The sequence below is a fragment of the Drosophila ananassae genome, chromosome 2L (assembly GCF_017639315.1).
Source record: "Drosophila ananassae strain 14024-0371.13 chromosome 2L, ASM1763931v2, whole genome shotgun sequence".
Taxonomy (NCBI): Eukaryota; Metazoa; Arthropoda; class Insecta; order Diptera; family Drosophilidae; genus Drosophila; species Drosophila ananassae.
In genome coordinates this window covers 27,320,380-27,330,596 of record NC_057927.1, presented here as the reverse complement: position 1 = coordinate 27,330,596, position 10,217 = coordinate 27,320,380, and the positions used below count along the sequence as shown (strand labels likewise).

Here is a 10,217-nt window from a genome sequence, read left to right as displayed (position 1 = left end):
ATTTATATAGCTGATGGGCAGCACTGGCTATTTAAGTGGTCAGGCGCGCAAAATCCAAAATGCCGTTAGTACACAGTTTTGTGATTTGTACAAAAATACGTTTATTTGTCTTTATTTATTGCACACTGTCACGCACACACATGCGATAAGTACATGCGAATGAAACTCGATTGCTACAACAGGCGCGAACATTGCTCAACAATAGTCGCGCACAGAAAATCACAGCATCTTTATAGACTTGAAAAACACTTGGCTAACTAATTGATCTATTCTAGGGCTTAGCTTAGCGAACTACGAACTAATTGGACAGGCTAAGACAGATCTCAGAGCGCAGATCTGCCAGCCAGCTGGCGGTATACGCCCGTCTCCCCCGCTCCCGGCACGGTGTCCATTTGGATGCGACTACTGTCGCAGATGGACTGCTGATCCTTGGCTCCTTCTGACGTCGTAAAAACCACCGCAATAGGATTGTTCTTTTCCTTCTCCTCCGGCGAGGATTCATAGCCGTGATTGATCTTCTCCTCCTTGCAGGTTGTCGTTCCGGAGGCCGAGGACTCACTGCTGTTACGCCCATTCAGGCCAGACTCCTCCTCGTGCTTCACATAGTACGGCTTCTGGCCAGAGAAACGCTCGCACAGACGGAAGATCAAAGGGTGGAGCAGCTTGCCATCGTAGGCATCATCCGGGTGCTGGGTTACCAGGCTGATCAGGGTGCCGATGATGACAGTCAGTGCCGTGCCAATCAAGCTGTAGTACATGAAGCTAATGGAGTAGAAGGTCTCCAGTCCAGATCTAGAAGTAAATAAAAAGGTTAAAAATTGTAATTTTTAAATAATCTACTAAAGTATCTACCTTTCGGGTGCTATTGTTGGTGGTGTGGCCACAAAGCTCTGGTTGTAGCCATTAATGGGAGTGTGAGTCATGAGCCAAGGCATCTGGCCAGGTTCAATCAGGGGCTTCGTAATCGAGTCCGAAAAACTGTGGTTGGAGCAACCCTGTAAGAAAAAGCCTCTTTGAAACCATTCAATTCAATTTCAGCGTTTCCAATCCCACCTCCGTCGATGTGGGCAACATGGGATTCGACTTTTCGATGGTCATTCCTCCGCCAATGATCCACAGGACAAAGGCACAGGCGGTGATCATTCCAGCAGAGGTACCCTTCCAGTTGGCAATGGGCACCATCATGGCCAATATGAAACAGCCCAGCAAAGGACCCGAAGTGGCCGAAAACACAAGCAGCGAGGATTCAATGACTCCAGCCAACAAACCCACTCCGAATGCCACGCACATGATAATCAGGCCACAGATGACGGTGATCAGCTTGAGGATTCTCAGCTGTTGCTTGTCGGAGAGTCCTTTGAACTTGGGAAACTGCGAAATGAAGTCCTCCCAGCAAACAGTGGCCAGGGAGTTCAAGTTGGAGACCATCATGCTGTAAGAATTTTACAAATTAGTTAAGGCTTTTAAGAAATATTTGTTAGGGTATCTACCAAAGCGCTCCATTGAAGAGCGTGGCCATGAATATGCCTACAAATCCGGGCAAGAATCCAAGTTGATCCTCTACGAAAAAGGGCAGGATCTCATCGGGCTTCTTGATGTAGCCTTCCGCGTAGGGATCACAGTTGATGTAGGTGGAGTAGATGACCATGCCGGATAGCCAGGAGAGCGAAAAGAAGAGGAACACCAGGGGAACATTGGTGAGCATCACTCTGCAAAGTAAGAGCTTGGTTATATTTTAGCTTTTATTACAGTTTGGAGATCACTCACCGTCGCACTTGCTTTAAGGACTTCAGGCTGACGTAGCGCTGCATGAAGTTCTGCTGGCATCCAATCTGGGAAAGGGACATAAACAGCTGTCCCAGCCAGGCGGAGGTGGTATCCACCCGCACCGTCATGTCGCCGGTGAAGTTGAAGAAGTTGAGACGACCTGCGGAGTAGGCGAAATGGCAATGTACTCCCTATGGCAACTAGTTAAAGATTGAGCTGCAGGAGCAGCCGGAGCAGGTGGAGGGATTCCCAGGAGCCCGACGATTGCCGCACAATGACAGCCAACAACTCAAACCCGAGTGACAAACGCTCCGCCATCACACATTTATTACTGTCGTCATGCGAGGCTGCCATTTCCTACTCAGCTTCTCCTGCCCCCGCCCCGGATTCAGATGCCGCTGTTTTATGCCACTTTTATCATCATCATTTATGTGCATAATGAGCCGGCGCAGTAACAGAAACGGGAAGGGACGTGGCAGGAGGTACACGGGATTCGCAGTGGCATCCCACAATGGATGCCATTTTAATAGTCATCATTCGTCAGCACTACACTATAAGTGGTATGGTATGCGTGCAGGATACACATATCCTGACAGCCGGCTAATAAGCTGCTATGATCAATCGAAGCGAATCCCAGCCACAAACTAAAACTGATGGCTTACCGTTGTCCCGATTCAGTTGGTAGACCTTCTTCACGCCGCCCGTGGAAATGGTGCCCTGGATGCAGACGGCGATGGTGACAACCAAAATGGTCAGGGTCTGGATGACATCCGCGTTGATGGCCGCCTTCAGACCGCCCTAATGAGTGGAAAACACAAGGAATTTAAATATTTTCATCGTTAAATCGCTGGCATTCCCGAGCCGGATGCCCCCCAACTTACCATAATGGTGAAGAATATGCAAATGATGGCCATGCCCACGATGGAGGCCCAGTAGGGTATCCCAATCACCGTCGAGAGGGCCACGCTGGGTGTGTAAACGGTGATGCCCAGGTTGCAAATCTGCCTCACTATATAGGTGGCCGACGCCAGGCACCTGACCGTGCGGCTCTTGAACCTGCAAAATACCGGAGAACAGAGTTACAGGTGCGGGATTTAATCAAGCTCCTTCGACTGCCTTCTGCACTCGTCCTCCTATCCATTTATTTATTTTTATTAAACTTTTAATGGCGACTTGGCTCTTTCTCGAGCTAAGAATTTCGGAATTTATTTTTATTTTTAACCTCTTTTATGATTTACTACCCGCTGTAAAGAAGTTATGTGTGGCATCGGGTATGGGAGGGTTAAATTTACGACATGGGCGACAGAGAAAAACCTAAGAAAATTGGCGGGTCTGTAACTCGTTTTGATTGTTTTTATAGTTGGGCCAGGGCGCGGGCTCTAGCCTTTTATGTTCTTCTCGGGGTTGTAAAAATTTGTGTGTTAATTTGATGCGAAATGTGCGACAAGATGGGGAGCACGGCTTTTCAGGGGGTTCCCCTAATGATCGTTTAGTATGCGTTATGTGGGGGTCCGGGCGAATGTCTCAAGTGCCTTTCCACACGCACTGCCATGGAGAGAAAGGCAGTGCCCGGGGTCTATAATAAATACACTGCTTTACGTCCGTAATGCTTTGATTGGTGTTCCCAGCTTTAAGCTCATAAGGTTTGCAGTCCGTTTCGAAACTATAAAATAGTTTTAACATCCTGTGGAATCAAGTTCACTATCTCTGATTTAAGTGAAATTTATACGTGTTATATGGAGTGATTTAAAGGTTTTTGACCGCCCCAAGCTTGTTTGGATATTCAATTTCAATTTAATAGAATATTTAATATCTTAAAAAATCTATATTAAATTTTATATAGATCTCCTTAAGGGCTCGTTACGCACTGTGTGGGCTGTAATCCCAAGTAATTTCTCGTCGAACATCTAATCTGGCTGCATAATCCACTTTTCCCTGGCCCGACTCCGATTCGTCTCGTCCTTGTTCTCATCCTTTACACTTCTGCGTCTATGCTTGGCACTGCATGTGTGTGAGTCGGCCCACTAAATGATTAATTGCCCTTGGCCAATATTGATCTGGGCCGTGTTGCGGGCTGTCATCGGGCCCTATCTCCTCGGCCAATGAGCGATTGGCTCCAGGAGGCGCAGGTGTTGCTGGAGCGGGAATTAAATGTACATTTAGGCGGCGGGGAGAATGAGATCCCGGGGCTGTCTCTTTAATCGCCTTAATGCTCGGTTCATTATGAAGTGGGTTCGCTGCAATATGCACCACTGCACCACCAAGTATTAATTAACCAGGGGGTTAATGGCGGTGCTGCACTTTTGCCGTAAGCAAACATCGATTGGCATGTTTGTGGGACAGGCTTAACATATTTACCCGATCGACTTAACATTGTTGGCTGGGGCTTAAAGCGGTTTACATGACAACGTGTCGTATGCTTGATACACATTTTAATTGCGGCCCCGAAAGAGAGAAGTCTCGGCGGAAATCGGAAAATCCTGCAGAGGCCAGCCCGTAGGCCAGGCAGGCCAGCACACATAACTGGCCAGCCCAGCCGGACAGCCAAGGACACATGTATGACAATCGAATATGTGTTGATTGAATGGGCGTGGCAGTGGGATGATTCTCCGGGCTCTCCGGCTTGCTTGGTTGGCCAAACATTTATTTAGGCATTTTCTTGGGTTTTTCTTGTTTTTCCTAGGGCTGAGCTTGTTGTGGAAATTGATAAAGAAATATTATTGTAGGATACAATAACCCAACACAAGCCCGGACTACCAAACACACCCTGCCACACGGATAGAACATATTGTTGCTTGCGGTCAATTTTAGCCTGATATGTCAATTTAATATGATTTATGGGATTTATTGTTTTCGGTTGCCTTTCATTTCTGTAGCTGTTGCTGTGGCTGGCCCCTCGGCCTCTGCGAGTGTTTTTCTACGTTGTCTGATTGTGGCATTTGTTTCTCATTTAGCCTGTTAACATTGTGTTCATCACAATAAGTGCTCGGCTCGGCTTGGCTCGGTTCGGCTCGGCTTGGCCTGGCCTGGCCAAGGATCTCCCTTTCTGTCTGTCTGTCATTTCATTGGGCCCTGTGTGTGAGTAATGACCTGGAGGCTGTCACCGCCGTCCAGTTGATTGAACGATGTCCCAGTCCCAGGCTTTTGTTTTAGTTTAATTGATTTAACCGTTTGCCTCCATCCTGGCTCCCCCCGCCTGCGTAATTCACTTCGTTGAGTTGATTAAAGACATCCTGCGATGCGATTGTCGCTTAATAACTTTAAATGAAATGTAAGTGCCGCAAAGTATGCAATAATTGCTGCAACCATGCCAGCGGGTAAGCAATTACCAGCAAGGACACTTGCTCCCCCCGCACCAAGCTCACCGCACGCCCACAATCCACCCACAGGACAACGTCAATGACCACTAGAGGGTGTGAAATGGGCTTCCAGAAGAGAGAAGCCGGAGAAAGAGGGAGCAGCATGAGCAGGTCAGGGGGCTGCTCACCCATTAATTGAACTCCTGGTAGGCTCCTGGTAGGTATCTACGTACGTCCCATCTCGCATCTCCCACTGGCCACCCAGAATGAGGTCGGTCGGCTCCTGCTCGGACCCGGATCATTTATCATGGGAAAGCCGCTAAGCCAGTTTTGGGTGCCGGCGACAAAGGCATAAATTAATGGCAAATTTAATATGACGAGTGGTTTTGTACAATGGCCAGATAATCGCCGTTTAGACACCGCCCCGGGCAAGGGCGCTCCGAGTTAATTTTACAATCAAAGCCAATCTCTGCTCAAAGGCTCGGGCGAAAAGGGCGACATATTTGATTGCATTAAATGCCATGCATAAATAAACATAATCAGCCATGTGAAGTTGGTGTCCCGAGCTGAGTGCCGTCGCAGTGTTAAAAGCCGCCCACATCGACAGGGGGAAAAAGCCAAAGAAAAAAGAGAATCAAAGTTGAAAGGTATGATGTGACCTTAACGACTTCCAGGTACCCCAGAGGTTGTCAGTCAAAGATGAAAGCTAATATACATGGAGGAGAACTGAGATTTAAGGGAAAATATTAAAGAAGAGCTCCGAGTTTTATGCCTTAAAGTTGAAATTCTCTTAAATGTCCTTGTTTGTAATCCTCCTACTATCCTTTGCTGTCATAGCCCTTGTACAAGTATTTTTTATGACATGATTAGCTTAGTGCCAATATGCCCTCTCACTGTGATCCTGCCAGGGGCATATGTGTTGCTCCCAAACAACTTTGTTGTCTTTGAATTGCAAATCACGCTCTCACTTTGTAGCCCAGCGACGAAAACGACTTTATTTATGCGTATGCATGTCGCCCCAAAAAGCTCGACCTCTACCCTTTTCCCGCCTTTCCGCCTCCTCCACCCCACTAACCTTCCATCATCTCCACCTGCCGTCGAGTTATTTTTTCATTCCCTGGCACTTTGTTGGCTCCTTGTACTCGTAAATAAACCAGGAGGAGGAAGCCCAAATGCACTTTTTCCATTTGCTAAGTGCTAACAACTGTTCGCATTGATCTCTCCCGCTGCCCTGCCGTACACAAGGTTGATATCAATTTATTTACATGTAATTGCCACCCCATCTCCTAGCCCCTAGCCAGTAGCCACTAGCCACCAGTTCACCCAACACACAATAGATGGAATTATGCCGTAAGAACAAAGCCGAACTTTGCTTGACCATTGAACTCGATGGCCGGACAGCCAGATCTGTGTGGGGAAATCTGTGCGAGAGTCGGCCAACACTTGAGTTGGCAGCGAGTCAAGGGTCGCCCATCCCGAGCCATTCTATCCGCCCCCAATTTGAGTGGCAGACATCACTTGCGACAGCCGACTGACAAGTGAGAGAATCCATGACTTTGTGAGTGCATGTATGTGTGTGGCTGTGGGTGTGTATGTGGGTGTGGGTGTTGGCTGTGCGACAGTGTGTGTGGATGGATGTCTTGGGTTTTTTGTTTCGCAAGTTTTTCGGAAGGGGAGGAGCTGCGTGCCTGATGCTTGATCCTTGATGCCTGATGTTAGTGACAGGCAACAACACGCGCTATTTATAAACATTATGGCACAAACGAATTGTCATACAATTTGTCAACAGCCTCAGACCAAGTGGCTGCTTTGTTGGATTTCTTTGCTTTTTTGCCTCTGGTTTCCATACCCCTTAGTCTTAAAGTGTGCAAGGATATGTGTTGAGGCAACCTAAAGGAGTTTGCTTTTTGAAAAAAATATTTTAAGCCCTGTAATGTAAAAGTCAGCGCTAGGCAAAGTGTTTCAGTTACATGTCCTTTTTTCATTTCCGACTACTGGATGTCCTTTAGTTCCACTCTCCTCTTTTTTTTTTGAGCATTGTCATCGTGTTGCCTACGTCAAGGCTATTGTCTTTCTTCCATCTGGAGTGGGCGGCGAACATTTCTTCATTTGGCCTGACTGCCTGCTTGTTGGCCAAGTGGCTTTTGGCAATTTGTAGCATATTCACTTATCGGCCTCTGTGTGCGACCTAGACCCCAATCCCCCTCCAAGTCCTTGGCCCATCCGAAGTTCGGCCTATTTTGATGAAGTTGTATGCATAAACATGTCGCGGGCGCCAGTTGCGATGACAAGCGACAATGAGGCATCCAAATGCTGTGCTCGCAACTTTCTGGGGCAACATTTGGCCATGTAGCGTCTTCCCAGTCCCCCGCCATCAACCCTTTTTTTGCCTTGGATGGATCTCTTTTTTTCCAGTCTTTACTTTCGCCAAAGGACTAAGCCAATTGACAAGGATTGATGAAGTCGCTTGTCTCGTTGGCTGGCCAATTAGTTAGAGTGTTAAAGCCTCGCACCAAAATTATGGTATATTTTATAAAAATCACTTTATCCATCACTGAATTAGGCATTATTTTAAATTGGGCAATTGTGATTAGATAGGTTTATTTTTTGGCCCAAATCCAGCTAGGATTAATCGAATTCAACTACTCATTGTAGAAACAAACTAAATATAGATTAGTCATCGATTTTGTCATTAATATTACTTCGACGGCCCTAAAGTCCTTCGTGTGTTTCACTTTGTTTTATGCTAATTTACAAATTACCCCTGTTCTGGCCTAGGAAAACATTTAAATAATTTGTCAATTCTGCACAGCTTTCACTTTCGCTACTTTCCCTGGCCCTTCTCCGCACTCTTCCCTATTAGCCAAAAAATGTTGCCAATGGACGGCACATGCCAATTAAATTTCAATCAAATTATGCTCCGCACCCCAGACGCCGCCGACTCTGTTTGTCTTGTCAGTTTTTGCAATTAATTGAATTCTGTTGTCGAAACTGCAAAACATTTGATAACAAATTTGTTAACTAATTTCGAACTTAAAAAACAATTAGGCCCACGAGGCGACAACTTGCGACAGATGGAGGAGACAGTGGCGCTGTGGCGGAACTGACGACAACTGGGCGATAGCATCCGCGACGGAGTCCGAGTCCTGCTCCGGCAGGGCAAGGACGAATCTATAGATTATTTGCTCTGTCGGCTCTGCTTTTGTTTGGCCATTTGTTAGCGTCTCATTGTTGCTGCTTCTGTTGTTCTGTTCTGTTTTTTTTTTAATGTAATTCAAATTTATTTAGCAACGCGGCACAAGTTGCACCGCGGACAGAATCAGCATCAGCATCAGAAACAGAACCTAAACCTGAGCTGGATCCTGGCTGTGTCCTGCTTAGTTTCATTTGGCCTCCTTAATGAAGAATAAAATTGTGTGCGCTTCGGCGATAAGGGAAGCAGGAGCGGCTGTTGCGACACTGCGACTCATTTGGCGAAATTAAAATGAATGTTTAAATAACAATTTCCCTGTTGCCGCTTCGTTTCTTGCTAATTAAACGATGTGGCGCTCAAGGGAGTGACTCTCCTCCTCCTTCCCTACTGCGTGGGAACTTTGTTTGTTCTGTCTGTCTCGGACTCACCTGAGATCGATGTACTGATAGACGGAGGTGATGCCCAGGTTGAAGTAGACTGGCACGAACATGAAGCACACAATCGGGTAGGCACTCATCATGCCATAGATGATCTCCCACATGGCAGAACCACGATAGTACAGCTCACTGGGATAGCCTACATAATAATAGTAATATTTCATATTGATTTGTTGGGCAGAGAAAATAATCAAGCTTACCCAGGACAGATCGAACTCCTAGTGTTCCTCGAGCTATGGAAATCATCACAGCTACGATCGAAACACCGCCGGTGGCGAAAACATAATCGGCCTTGCTGCGCTCCTTTTTTTTGCCGAAAATTCGTTTCCAAAGCGGCCCCAAGACGGTGATGGCTATAAACAGGACGAACATCAGATAATCCCAGCCCAGAGTACTCAGGTCCTTGGCCATGTTGCTGCGGCTGCTGTTGGGAAGATGCAACAAAAAAAAAGCCGAGATGTGAAAAAAAAATCAAAATTCAAGTTGGTGACCGGCAAAAAACAAACACAATCTCTTCAACTTTTCAGGAAAACTGGGGCTGACGGCATGGGGGCTTTTAGGTGAGATGTGAGCTGGATAAAACGCTTTCCAGCACAGTTGAGCATGTGCATGTTAGTCACGCTCGGTGGACATAATGCCAACTGAGAGCTCCTCCGTGTCCCTGCCCGGCGGAGCAGGAAACTTGGGCCACATTGTTGCATATCCGTTGGAGGGTGCTGCGGTTGCCTGCACCCATCATAACAGATGCACTGCCAGCACCCTTGGCCGCCCAATTTCCCAACTTCGCCCACTTAGGGCCAAGTCAAATGAGCGGCAAAAAACAGCTACTGTACCGAACTTTCACCAAGAAAGGCCAACACTGGGCAGATATTCTTAGAGCGGTTTTTATACTTAGAAACTTCTACTTTTACCATATAAGTATTATAATGCCTCTTTGGAATATGAAGCTTCTCCTAAATTGTTAGATGTTTAATATAAAAATTACGATTTGTCCATTTTTTCTCACTGTACCTAAGCAAAGGAAATTTACAGTTATGGACTCACGCTCTGACATTTGTGTGGCGTTCTTCCAAAGCGACTTTTTACTGTACTTTGTTTCTGGCTGGGAGGGTGTGTGTTAGCCGAGGTAAGAAGTCAGCTTAAGTGCGACTTGCCTGCGACTTTGTGTTTTTATAGCAAAGCCAAACTGTTGAGTCGCCTTGTGATGTGGACCCAAAAACGAAAAGGATATAGGATTTGGCTCACCCCTCACCTGATTCCGGGGCCCTGGTTTCCCAGTTTCCCAAATAGTTGCCAAGACTTCAAAGAAAAACTTTTAAGGACAAAGGGGGAAAACTAATTGGAACAAATGTTCCATTGGCTTATAAGTTTGGGCTTGGCAGTTATTTTTAGCTCAAACGCCAGACCCAATACCAGTTTTTATATTGTCAATGGAAGAGTTGGAATTATTCAAGAGCTCTCTATGAATTGAAAGATAGTTTCCCGGGAAACCCCGCGATCTTCAATAGCCAACTGAGGATG

At 46.5% G+C, this 10,217-nt stretch overlaps 1 protein-coding gene across 4 annotated transcripts in view; it reads right to left on the bottom strand.

Moving 5' to 3' along the window:
* Window positions 1–81: 81 nt before the first annotated feature.
* The window catches only part of LOC6505665 (sodium-coupled monocarboxylate transporter 2), a 34,016-nt gene continuing 23,880 nt past the window's right edge, over window positions 82–10,217 (bottom strand). For 3 of the 4 annotated variants that reach the window (XM_032449639.2, XM_032449640.2, XM_014905260.3), the window contains 9 exons: window positions 8,897–9,120; window positions 8,688–8,835; window positions 2,649–2,823; window positions 2,430–2,565; window positions 1,768–1,927; window positions 1,491–1,709; window positions 1,054–1,432; window positions 853–995; window positions 82–792 (listed from right to left, as the gene is read on the bottom strand). In XM_032449639.2, coding sequence (XP_032305530.1) covers window positions 324–792; window positions 853–995; window positions 1,054–1,432; window positions 1,491–1,709; window positions 1,768–1,927; window positions 2,430–2,565; window positions 2,649–2,823; window positions 8,688–8,835; window positions 8,897–9,107 — 2,040 coding nt within the window. In that variant the 5' untranslated portion in view covers window positions 9,108–9,120 and the 3' untranslated portion in view covers window positions 82–323. The remainder of the gene's footprint in view (window positions 793–852; window positions 996–1,053; window positions 1,433–1,490; window positions 1,710–1,767; window positions 1,928–2,429; window positions 2,566–2,648; window positions 2,824–8,687; window positions 8,836–8,896; window positions 9,121–10,217) is intronic. The other variant, XM_001964465.4, reaches the window with a different exon arrangement.